This window comes from Convolutriloba macropyga, chromosome 5 (assembly GCF_964194025.1).
Source record: "Convolutriloba macropyga chromosome 5, txConMacr16.3, whole genome shotgun sequence".
Lineage (NCBI taxonomy): Eukaryota > Metazoa > Xenacoelomorpha > Acoela > Convolutidae > Convolutriloba > Convolutriloba macropyga.
In genome coordinates, this window is record NC_134472.1 from 54,895,579 (window position 1) to 54,908,489 (window position 12,911).

At 34.3% G+C, this 12,911-nt stretch overlaps 1 protein-coding gene across 1 annotated transcript in view; it reads right to left on the reverse strand.

The window, feature by feature from the left end:
• Positions 1–12,911, reverse strand: part of LOC142339479 (myoferlin-like) — a 120,327-nt gene that overhangs the window by 76,921 nt on the left and 30,495 nt on the right. Inside the window, exons 16-20 of the mRNA XM_075389523.1 lie at positions 12,214–12,543; positions 11,722–11,874; positions 11,195–11,329; positions 10,743–10,811; positions 8,312–8,391 (exon numbers count right to left, since the gene is read on the reverse strand). Coding sequence (XP_075245638.1) covers positions 8,312–8,391; positions 10,743–10,811; positions 11,195–11,329; positions 11,722–11,874; positions 12,214–12,543 — 767 coding nt within the window. The remainder of the gene's footprint in view (positions 1–8,311; positions 8,392–10,742; positions 10,812–11,194; positions 11,330–11,721; positions 11,875–12,213; positions 12,544–12,911) is intronic.

Here is a 12,911-nt window from a genome sequence, read left to right on the forward strand (position 1 = left end):
AACCTTACAACAGGATATTCAGCAAATTTCAAGGTAACGTTCTCCATTTTGCAACGGTTTTGTGAGTATGACGTTCATTTTTCCATCAATGAGTTGTGTTCCTTATCACTCAATAGTGTTTTTAATCAAATAAAACTTACCGCAGAAAGCGATTTTTATTTCTGTCAATGTGATGATGTCTAAATAAAACCTAAATTTAATCTAAAAACCATAAAACTGGTTAACAAATTCAGGAAACAATGAACGTTTGTAGATGATATAAAATTCTATGAAGTAAATTACTTGGTTGCTAACTGCAAGATTTGTGGCAAGATTCATAAATTCACCTTAACCTTTCAAAAACGAATGATATAGCAGTGAATGAAAACGTCAGCTGAAAGCTGGAGCCAACAGCTTGATTAACACTACGCCGCACTCGAAGAGCAATGGGAACTTGTTGTCATTTTTGAGACTAAGCGATAAGACCAAGAAAAAAAACAATTGTTCCAAAAAAAATCAACTTTTTCTAAACGCAGCTGACAAAATATTTGAAGCGATTTCTATAACCTCAAGCGATTAACTGGATTTATCTATTACATGTTGGGAGCCGAAGAATTCTGTTGTTAAGGAGATTAAATGACAAAACGGCAATAAGGATAACAATTGCTAACAGATTAAAACCACTCATTAAAACATTTTGAAAACAAACAGCCTATTGGTCACAGATAAAAAACAGCTGAAAATTGAATTGAAAAATTCAATTATTTAAACATCTTTAGCAACTAATGAGACGTGTCAAAAATGAGAATAAGAGATCCGAGAACAAATTGAGCAACAAAAGCTTTTTATGTCAAAATTTCGATTAAATATTTCGAAAACAATGAAAGTCAATGCCATGAAACCATTAAACTGTCAGCGTTTAAACGGGATCAATTAAATCGATTAAAATAATTCCTTTTATCAACCTAATGTACCTTTCCCTAATGAGAAAAAATCATAAGACGACAAAAATTAAAACAAATGTTCTCAAAATTCAAAAATTCAAAAAACACTAGCAGGCCCGCAAAAGCATCACCAGAAAATCATCTAAAAGAAAAGATAGAAGGTTATAAAATTGGTTTTTTTTGCACCCCATGGGGCTGGAATCTATGCCCCTCGTTCAAAAGCAATAGGTATTACGTTTCGTCACCGATGTGTTTGGTTTGAGTATATTACACTATGTGCCAACAATTTTTTATTCAACCACGTATTCTGCTGTACCATTTTGCATATTTAAGGAGCGCTAAGACTTGTACAGATAACGATATTATACATGGTGTAACTCATGTTCTACGTTGGGCTGCCTGTGTAAGGAGCGTTTATAACATGCGATGAAACGGAGCTTAAACATACAAAAGAAAAAAGGGAGAAGAACGAAAGACAAAATACAGGAAAGAAAGAAAACGAAAAATAAACAGGAAAGAGATAAACAAAAAGAGAAAAGGAGAGAAAATAGACAAAAAACAGAACAGAAGAGAAAAGACAAAGAAATGAAACACAGAAAAGACCAATGAAAGTGGGATGAGAAAAACCAACGAAAAAAAACCAAGACAGAAAAGACAAAGAGAAAAGAAAGAGAGTAAAGAAAATGAGAAAAGCAATCTAGAAACGAAAGTCAGAAATGAAAGAAAAGGAAAAAAGAGAAAAACAAAAGAGAAAATAGAGAAAAGCATGAGAAAAGGAGAGAAGACAGAAATAAAGAAATGCAGAAAATGAAAAGAAAAAAGAGGGGAAATAGAAAAACAAAAGAGAGAAAAGACACAGCGAAAAGCAAAGAAGAGAAAAGCAAAGAAAAGAAGAGAAGAAAGAGAAAAAAGGAGAGAAAAGAATCAGGAAAAAAATAGAAAAGAAACGATACAGAAAAAAGCGAAAGAAACGAAAGAAAGAAGATAGAAAGAAAAAAGAAGGCAGAAGAAAAAAAGAAAAAGAGAAAAGAAACAACAGAAGAAAAGCAGAAAAGAACAGGAAAAAAGAGGAAAGAAAGAGAGAGACAAGAGAGACGGAAACGACAGAAAGAAAAGAGAAAAGCAAGACAGAAAACCGAGGGATAAAAGAAAGGCAAAAAACAAAGAAACTTAACAGAAAGGAAAAACAGAATGAAAAGAGAAAAGAAAAAAATCTAAAGAAAAAATGAAAGAGAGGACAGAAGAGATAAAAAAAAGAAGCTAATGAAAAAATGAGAAAAAGAAACAAAAAAAAGAAAGGCAGAAAAATTAATAGAAAAAAAAAGAAACGAGAGAGAAAAGTAAGGAAGAGAAAAAAGCAGAAAAGAGAGAGCTAAAAAAGAGAAGACAGAAACAAAAGACACAAAGAGAAAAGCAAAGTAAGAGAAAAGCAAGTGAGAGAAGAATGACAGAAAGGAAAGAGAAAGGCAAGAGATAAAAAGAAGAAAAGAAAAGAGAAAAGAAAGCGAAAGGAAGGAGAAAAAACAAGACAGAAAAGGAAAAAAATAAGACAGAAAAGAAAAGGCAGACAAATGAAAACGAAAATACAACACGGAGAAACGAAAGCGAAAATCAATTCAGAAATGAGAAGAAAAGAGAAAAGCAGAAGAGAAAGGAAAGAAAGAAAAGAAAAAGAAAAGCAGAAAAGGAGATAGAGAAAAGAAGGAAACAATAGAAAAAAGATAAAAAAGGAGGACTGAAGCAAAGGACAGAAAAGAAAGTGAAACGCAAGAGAGAAAAGAAAGCTAAGAAAACGAAGAAGAAGGGCTGACACGGAGAAAAGCAAGATGTAAAGAACAAACAAAGGAAAGAGAAAAAAAACTAAAGAAAAAACGAAAAGAGTAACGAAAGAGAAGTATGGGAGAGAGGTAAAAACGAAAAGAACAGAAAAACAGAGAAAAGAAGGTGAAAAAATGAGAAAATAAACAAACAAAAGAGAAGAAAGGCAGCAAAAGAAGAAAGGCAGAAAAACAAAAGCCGAAGGAACACAAAATAAAGAGAGAAGAGCAAAGGTATACAGAAACGAAAGACCAGAGAGAGAAAACCAAGAGAGAAAAAAGAGAAAAGAAAGACAGTAGGGAAAGAGCAAAGAAGATAAAAAGACAAACGAAGATAAAAAGAGAAGTCGAAAGCGAAATAAAAGGAAGCGAAGAAAATGGGAGAGAAAAGGAAAGAAAACATAGATAGGTCGCGAAGCGAAAAGAAATAAAGAAAACGAGAATAAAGAAAGCGAGAAAAAAAATCAGAAAATAAGAGAATAGAGAAAGAAGAAAGAGAAAAGCAAGTGAAAAGCACAAAGAAAAGACAAAAGAAAAAGATAGAGAAAGAAAGAGAAAAGAAAGAAAAGGCAGAAGAAACACAGAAAAAAAGACAAAAGCAGAAGATAATCGAAACAAAGAAAAGAAAGAAGAGAATAGACAGACGGACGAAAAGCGAAAAAAACGAATAGAAAGAGAAAAGAAAGAAACAGAAGGGAGAAAAAGACAGAAAAGAAAGATAAAAACAAGACAGAAAAGAAAGATAGAAAAAAAATAAGAGAATAGAGAAAGAAGAAAGAGAAAAGCAAGTGAAAAGCACAAAGAAAAGACAGAAAAGAAAAAGAAAAATAAACGATACAGAGAAAAGTGACAAAAGAAAAAGATAGAGAAAGAAAGAGAAAAGAAAGAAAAGGCAGAAGAAACACAGAAAAAAAGACAAAAGCAGAAGATAATCGAAACAAAGAAAAGAAAGAAGAGAATAGACAGACGGACGAAAAGCGAAAAAAACGAATAGAAAGAGAAAAGAAAGAAACAGAAGGGAGAAAAAGACAGAAAAGAAAGATAAAAACAAGACAGAAAAGAAAGAAAGAAAAAAAAGAAAGGAATGACAGAAAAGAAGGAGAAAAGCAAAAGAGAAAAGAACCAAAATTAAAAAAGGTACGAGAAACTAAAGAGAAGCAGAGGAGGAACAAAGGGAAAAAAGAATGAGAAAAAGAAACAGACAAAAGGAAGAGAGAAACAAGAATGAACAAGAGAGAAAAGACAGAGAAACGAAAGAAAGAAAAAAACAAAGACAAATGAAAAGACAGAAAAGAAAAAGAAAGAAAAGGGAGAGAAAACAAAAAACGCAAGAGAAAAGAAAGGCAGAAAATAAGAACAGAAAAAAGAAGAATAAGAAAAAATAAAGACAAACCAAAGACAGAAAAGACAGACAGCAAATACAAAAAAGTGTGAGAAATGCAAGAGAAAAAAGCAGGAGATGAACAAAAGAGAGAAAAGAAAGAAGAGAACAGACAGACAGAAGAAAAAAAGAACATAGAAAGAGAAAATGAAAAAACACAGGAGAAAAGAAAGACAGAAACGAAAATCAGAAAAGAAGGCGAGAAAAGAAAGACGGAAGAGAAAAAAACAAAAGGGAAAAGACAAAAAACAGACAGGAAAAACAGAAAAGAGAAAGAAAAGCAAGAGAGAAAAGCAAGAGATAATCGAAAGAAGAGAGTAGATAGAAAGACGAAAACAAAAAGCAAATAGAAAGATAAAAAAGAAACAGAAGGGAGGAAAAGACAGAAAAGAAAGAGAAAAACAAGACACAAAAGAAAGAAAAAAAACAGAAAGGAACGACAAAAAAGAAGGAGAAAAGCAAAAGAGAAAAAAACCAAAACAAAAAAAAGATACGAGAAACTAAAGAGAAGCGGAATAGGAACAAAGTGAAAAAAGAATGAGAAAAAAACAGTTAAAAGAAAAGGAAAAAAGACTGAACAAGAGAGAAAAGACAGAGAAACGAAAGAAAGAAAAGACAAAGACAAATGAAAAGACAGAAAAAAAAGAAAGAAAAGAGAGAAAATAAAAAACGCAAGAGAAAAGAAAAGCACAAAATAAGAACATAAAAAAGAGGAGGAAGAAAAAATAAATACAAACCAAAGAGAAAAGAAAGAAGAGAACAGACAGACAGAAGAGAATAAGAAAAAAGAGCATAGAAAGAAAAAATGAAGAAACACGGGGGAAAAGAAAAACAGAAACGAAAATCAGAAAAGAAGGCAAGAAAAGAAAGACGGAAGAGAAAAAAAAAACAAAAGAAAGGGAAAAGAAAGACAAAAAACAGAGAGGAAAAACAGAAAAGAGAAAGATAAGCAAGAGAGAAAAGCAAGAGATAATCGAAAGAAGAGAGTAGATAGACAGACAAAAACAAAAAACTAATAGAAAAATAAAAAAGAAACAGAAGGGAGAAAAAGACAGAAAAGAAAGAGAAAAGTAGGAGAGAAAGAAAAGAGAAAGGTAAGACTGAAAAAAGGAGAAAATTAACAGAGATGAAAAACAAAAGAAAAAAAGATACGAGAAACTAAAGAGAAGCGGAAGAGGAATAAAGAGAAAAAAGAATCAGAAAAAGAGAGACAGATAAAACAGAAAAGAAAAAAGAGAGAAAAGAGAAATAGAAAAAAAAACAAAAAGGAAAAGACAGAAAGGGATTACAGAAAAGAAAAAAAGAAAAGCAAATGAGAGGGGGAGAAAAGACAGAGCGAAAGAAGAAGCACAGAAAGAAAAAAAACGAAAGAGAAAAGCAAGAGAAGTAAGACAGGAAAAAGCAACAGAAAAAGCTCAAAAGAAAAGAAAGATAAAAGCAAAAAAAACAGAAGGGAAAAAAGATGGGAGCAACTAAAGAGAAGTGATAGAGGAACAAAGAAAAAAAGATTGAGAAAATGAAAAACAGAGAAGAAACAGACCAAAGAAAGAGACAGAAGACTGAAAAAGAGAGAAAAGACCGAGAAACCAAAGAGAAAAAGACAAATGAAAAAAAAGACAGACAGGAAATACAAAAGAGAGAGAAAAACAAGAACGAGATGAACAGTAGATATAAAAGAAAGAGGAGGACAGACAGAAGAAAACAGAAAAAAAGCGAATAGAAAGAGAAAAAGAAACAGAAGGGAGAAAAGAGCGAGAAACGAAAGAGAGAAAAGAAAGCATGGAAAGACGGAAGAGAAAAAAACAAAAGAGATTGAACAGACAGACACAAGACAGACAGGAAACACAGAAAAGAGAATGAAAAGCCAGAAAAAATCGAAAGAGAAAGAAAGAAGAGAATAGACAGACAAACGAAAACAACAAAAAAATTGAAGAGAAAAATAAAGAAAAACAAGAGAGAAAGAGACAGAAAAGAAAAACAAAAAAAAAGAGAAAAGCAAGAGAGAGAAAAAAGACAGAAAAAAAGCAACAGAGAAACGAACGACTGAAAAGCAAAAGAGAAGAGCAGAAAGGAAAAAAAAGATACAAGAAACTGAAGACAAGCGGAAGAGGAACAAAGAGAAAACGAATGAGAAACGAAAGACAGATAAAAAGAACAGAAAACAAAGAGAGAGAAACAGAGAAAAAAAAGAAAAGAAAAAGACAAAAGAGAGAAAAGACAGAAAAGGAGCAAAGAAAAGAAAAAAAGGAAAACGAAAAAAGAGGGGGAGAAAAAAGAGCAAAAGATAAAAGAAATACAGAAAAAGAAAAACGAAAGAGAAAAGATACAGAACACGACAAAAGAAAGCAAAAAGAAATCGCAACAATCTTTGTCGAGAATTTAAAAACGCTACACAAAATCTTGACCGTGTTGCAATTCTATCAAGGTAATTTAAAATTCTTTATCATTTTTCATCATTCAAATGGAAAATTTTTTATGTTCCATTTCATTTCGGACTTCATTTCATTCTTGGACTGTTTTCGTGTGACAAATTTTTTCGGCGATGGAATAAATTTTTATAAGCAGGTTTTCAGTCATTGACCTATTTTGCACAGGCAGGTTTCCGGACTTGGGCAGCTTTTTGGTCGATGACCTATTTTTGCATCCACGGCTAATCATTCATTGACCTTTAAGGCATAGGTAGCTTTTAAGTCTTTGACCTTTTTTTGCATCCGAAGTTTTTCGGTCGTTGACTTTTTTGGCACAGGCAGCTCTTCGGACATTGGCGGCTTTTCGGTCAATGACCAATTTTTGCATCCACGGCTAATCAGTCATTGACCTTTACGGCATAGGTAGCCTTTCCGTCAAAGACTATTCCGGCAATAGCAAGCATGCATGCAAAACGATGTGGCGCATGGTGTTCAGTGGTTCTCTGTCGACGTTGAATCAATAGATGCTGAAGAGCAAGGGATTTAGCCTAGTGGTTTGCGAACGTTTTTATACCCTGATCGAACTCAACAAACCCCGGTTCGAAACCACCTCGCAGCGCTCAAAATGCATGCAAAACGCTAGGCTGCATGTTTCAGAGACGGTAAAACATGTGAAGATTAGCTTAAACATGGTTACATAGCATTCGAGTTAGAATTAATATATAGATTATGATAACAAATAATATCGAAGTCATAAAACCACAAGGCATAAAATCAAAAATTTAACTAGGTTTATTTTTAACTCCTTGGCAACCAATGAAACTATTATCAGTAATGCTACGTGATAAGACAACAAAAAATAACAATAAAGTATGCGAAACATTAAATTTTTAATAATATTCTATATCAAAGAGTGTAAACATAAATAAAGTAGCATTAGATGCCCGTCAACAAGTTTTTCAAAGAGGTACCACTACAACACACATGTATTATATTAGCAGCACTCAAGAGAATGGAAACAGCAGTCAAATACTCGCACGCGAAAACAAACTTTTTCAAAAAAAATGTTCAAATACCAACTTCCCACTCCAATTTAGAGATATTTGAATAATAAATTACGCTTCAAAAATAACTCAATTTTTTGTTCGTTTACTACTCCACGGTGATTAAAATCGTCACTCTGATTTAACTTGCCACTGACGTGAAAAATTCGGATCTATTCTGTTTGCCCCCCCCCCCCCCCAGCTTAGTGAGCATAAATATTTTATGACCCTCAGGCGCACGTGCTATTTTCTTATATAGTAACGTGCTATATAACAACATATAATTTGTATCTGGGGGTGATTAAAAACACTGGGGGGCGAAACAGAATAAATCCAAAAATTCAATAAAAGTGTGAAAAGATCTTAAAAAATAGCACACCAGTACAATCAAAATATTTTGGATCGTAAAAAAAAGAGCGCAAGAATAGCCCGCTGAGAAGATGAGGGCGTTTAGTTTACAATGAGATTTAATATGCCTTATAATTAAAGAATGGAAGACTAACAAAAGCAAAAAATTATATGTTTTTCAATACTACACAATTTTTTTGCTGATTTAAGTCAAATATTTAATTTATGGTCATGACCACTCTGACAAACGTCAAATCTTTCGTAGAGCTAAAATTGACAAAGCAGAGTCCCAACTGCACATGAATAAACAGAAAATATTAGTTTACTTAATAGAGCTGGCCCTCACATCATGACCAGTACTTAAAACGTAAAAAGTAGCAAAATAACAAACCTCTTGTCTCTGCTGATATACCAGTCCCCATCAAAGGTCCATCCAGCAGGCGGAGAAAACATGTCCTTGGGCATCTCAATCTAAACAATTAGCTATCTAAAACGGTTCCATAACTAATCAAATCAACACTTCTCTCATTTTGATGATACACAGTTTGACAATTACTTTTTTGAGAATGATTTCATTTTACCGACAAGCACCCAACCCCCAACCCCCAACCCCCAACCTCCTCTACCCCTTACCCACCCCCTCCCCTCCCCCCTCCCGCCTCCCCTCTCCGCCTACCAACTCCCCCTCCCCCTCCCAATTTCCCCGTCCCTCCCCATCTCATATTGCGGATCTCATATTGCATTTTCAGACAAATTCAATGTACTATAAACCGTCCGAAGTTAACGACTAGTACTGTTACAACTGATAGAGTATTAGAGCGTTATTTTTGGCAGTTTGAAATTGATCGGCTTAAGCTTCGCGCTTTAAAATGCTGCTCAGGTAGACAATAAATGAAGCATATTTATCATGATTAACTGAGTTCATGATTACAAATTGAAAGCAAAGCACAGACAATGTTTCCTAACTTTTGATCCGACCCATCGCGGTTGTTAATTTATGATATCATAACGGAAGATTACTTCAATTACAAGCTTTTTAACGGCACATATTGAGTCACTGTCGTATTCATTTATGAATGGCCTTATGAATGAATAATAATAATAATAAAATGTTTCCATCAGTCAATAAGTAGCTTTTCACAATTACTTGTACAAATACAATCACATATTTGACTGTGGGAGAGCACTATTGGGCCGATGGCCCGTTCTCAAGTGTCTCGTTCAGTTTATCTGGATGAAAGTGATTCAAAATGAAGAAAGAAAAAAAAGAGGAAGCACTATTTTTGAAGGTAGCATTAAACCTAGTGAAAACATTATTCTGGTTATGGAACGCCTTTGAGTTGTGATATTAAAACTCATACAACAGTCTGACTATGTCCTCATTACCCAAAATATAATTATCTAGAAATTGATGACAGAAATTTTTTGTTTCGGCAGTAGACATGTTTTCAATCTTTTCTATTATTTCATCACCGTAACCTAGAAGCATTCTTAAGACTCGCCTTATCCTAACTATTATTGAAAAACTGTGAAATAGATTTTTACCTTGAGTTATTTTGTTTTTAATCAACCGCTGGCTTTTTTTAAGGCAATTTTGCATTGAGAAACCCTTTGAAATTGGTGAAATACTACATTGTCCCCTTATGTTTTTTAGTGTCTGCTTAAGAACCTCATAGGCATGTAACTCCGAGGCTAAATAGATCCTATGTTTTACTCTTTCTTCGTAAGTGCTTTCAAATTTTTTTCGATGAAAAATTAGCCGCACGATACGTTTGATAACTTTGTCTATTTCCCTAATAGTTGTGATTGTTGTTGACCCGTATATCAGGACTCCGTATTGTACTATTGGCTGTATGTATGTTTTAAACGCTTTTATCATCTGTAATTCTCTCAAAACATTTCTTAGTTTATAAAAGATAGAACAATTCGACAAAAGTTTTGTGACCACATGCTTTGAGTGCTTTGTGAAACGTAGATCGTTATCTATCGTGATGCCCAGGTATTTGAAAATTTGTTTTTCTTCAATTTTAGTGTTTTTTATAAATGTTCTTGACACAACATTTTTTTGATTTTTCTTTACAAAAAGCATGCTTTTTGTTTTTTCCTTGTTCAGTGTTAGTTTATTTTTTATGAGCCAATCATTGACGTTATCTAGTGCTCTGTCGTGATCATCGTCAATTTTCGATGCAGAACTTCTGCTCTTCACAACAGTGTCATCGGCGTATAAAATAACATTTGATTTTTTCTGGGACAAACTTAAGTCATTCATGTAGATAATAAACAACAGTGGGCCAAGAATTGATCCCTGTGGCACACCTAGTTCTATAAGATTCAGTTTGGACTTTTTATCTCCAATTAAAGTATATTGCGTTCGTTTGGACAAATATGATTTTAAAATGTTGTATATTGGACCACGCAGACCATATCTATAACACTTTTGCAGTAAAATCTTGTGATCGACAGTATCAAAAGCTTTCTTTAAGTCTAGAAAGGTGCATTTGGTTTTTTTGAATGTCACGAGATTGGTTTGGTCTATATATGTGTATAAAGATAGATGCAAATACCCACATGCACACGCTGGCAGAACGGTAACACAAATTCAGTATAACACCTTCAGCTAAGATTTTTGGGTGATAGGGTCAGAAAATTTTTGTCAGGAAACATGTCTGTGCTTTATTTGTTTGTTATTTTCCCTACGTTATGAAGCATGTCCGCGAATTCGGGACTCGCTTTTTTCCATCCGAGCATACTGCTTTCGAATTGGTACTGAAATAATTAAGACACTGGTAAGTAAAGTAGTGAAATGTGTAGTAGTGACTAACTCGACCATCTTTTGAGCCGAAGTTGGGGCTATCTTTCTTCCACATTATCCTGTAGTTCTCGTATTCATACTGAAACTCACAACACAACTCATTTATATTTATCTCTCCCACTCAAGAAGAAACATCCCCAGAAGGAACAGTGAAAAATAGAGGAGCAGCGTTCATTAAATTTAAAGCCGAAGAGTAGTCATCGAGGTCTGCCAGTTTTAAAGATCTGTCACCAGCCCGATCGGTATTGTGCTTAAATTTTATGTCTCATCTGGTCTTCGTATGTATATCTAAGGTCTTTCGCTGTTATATCTCGTTGATGAAAATTTTCTGAAAGCTTATTCAATGAATTAAATGAATTTTTGATTGTATGAGGTCGATGCTTCATAATATTAAAGTTTAATGATTAAAACTTTTTGTCAACCCATGAAATTAAATTATTCCCTATTATTGGAGCGACTCACCGTTTCGGCGACAGTGGCCAGTTGTGCCTCGGATCCCTTGCCAAAGTGTCCCTCGTCCACTTGTAGTCCAAACCACAACTTCATCCTCAACTGACAAGGTGCCTTGTGTTCCTTGGTCTGTTTCTTGCCTGGGTACTGCGAAAAAAGAAATCCTTGCCTACTAGAGTTGCACCTTATATGCTTCAGATTGTATTATCAATCGGGCCGGTTCCCGATTTTAAAAAGTCAGCCATAAAGAAAGAATGGAACATAATTTTTATCGGGTCTAAAAACGTGTAAATTTGACTTACTGGATACGAATTGAAATCCCACAATTGAAAACAATTGGCTAATGTTGTAGCAAAACATGAAACTCGGCGGTTTTTACAGGATTTAAGGCATGTCATTACACCACCTGACCTGAGTCTACAAAAAAGTTTATCTTCCTGTCAATAGAGGCTATAACATATTTCAGGGTACATGATTCAGATAGTCTTAGCGTGAAAATATTTTCAGGGCAAAAAATGAACTCAAAGTAGTAATGTAACCTTCAGTATGAGGTTCTGTGGCTTCATGCAGTATTTGCCCATGAACTCAGACTCCTTGTTGTAGTACACCTCCTGGATCGGGATCCTAATGTATGCCACTCTATCTGTGTCCTCCATCAGCCAGATTATGATATCCGGGATCGAGATCTGCGTCTAGGACAAACAACAGGTAAAAAGTTGAGTTTGCAAGTTTAAACTCATTATTTATCCTATCATGAATTATGTAAGACAACTGCCGCCATTTCATCAGTTTCAGAACCTTAGCTGGATGAGATATAGAACCTAAGAGTTGTAAAATTACTTAAACTTTTAGATCAAATACTCTGTAAAATTTAGAAGAACTAGAATCGGCTTTGTAAAAGAAACTTAAACCACGATGACCAGAAGCGTTAATTGTAACGTTAACGACAAAATTAAGTCATTTTAAACAGATCCAAGATCAAATTCTCTAGAAAACTTATGTTGAAAGCAACATTCTCAGTCGTTTTGTACCTCCATACATAGTCGGCCCATCATCGTCATGAACTCCTCAACTAAGTCTATAACAGTTTGCACTTCGGTTGCACTCTCGTACTCGTGTTGAGCTCTCGCCACCATACTCGTCAGCTGGCTCACTCTGAACTTGTTCAGATTCTTGTCCAGATTGTTACCCTGGTTCAGCATGCTCTCTATTGTTGCAATCACTTTCGGCAGGTTGTTCTTCAGGTGGTCTAGCACCCGAATGGCAACTAAGGCTACGTCATGAAGTCGGTTCTGATGTTCTTCGTCATTCATCAGCTCATGTTCTTCGTGGGTTCTCTTCAAGTTGATCAGGAGCTCCCCCTGAAAATTTTATCCCATATATCAAAGAGTCCAAGCCATATGCGGCATGCCGCCTGTCTTTCAAGACTAGGCTCTCGTTATGGTTTACCAAATACTCAACTGACGTCATTTTATTGACTGGTTATAATTATGTTCTCGGCAGAAGTTTTAATTATTTCATGCAATGATATTTCTTTTCATTTTTTTTTCTTTCAACGTCAAAACTTGGTAACGGATTCTTTGTGTTTCTTTCAAAAATCTTTTTGCTTTATGCCTTTCATCCCTATAACCCCTAAAACTATCTCCGTGAAAAAAGTAGCAGATCAGCTTAAAATGTTGCTGGAAAATCAGCTAAGAATTCGGCACAATTGCTGGAAAAAAGTATTGAA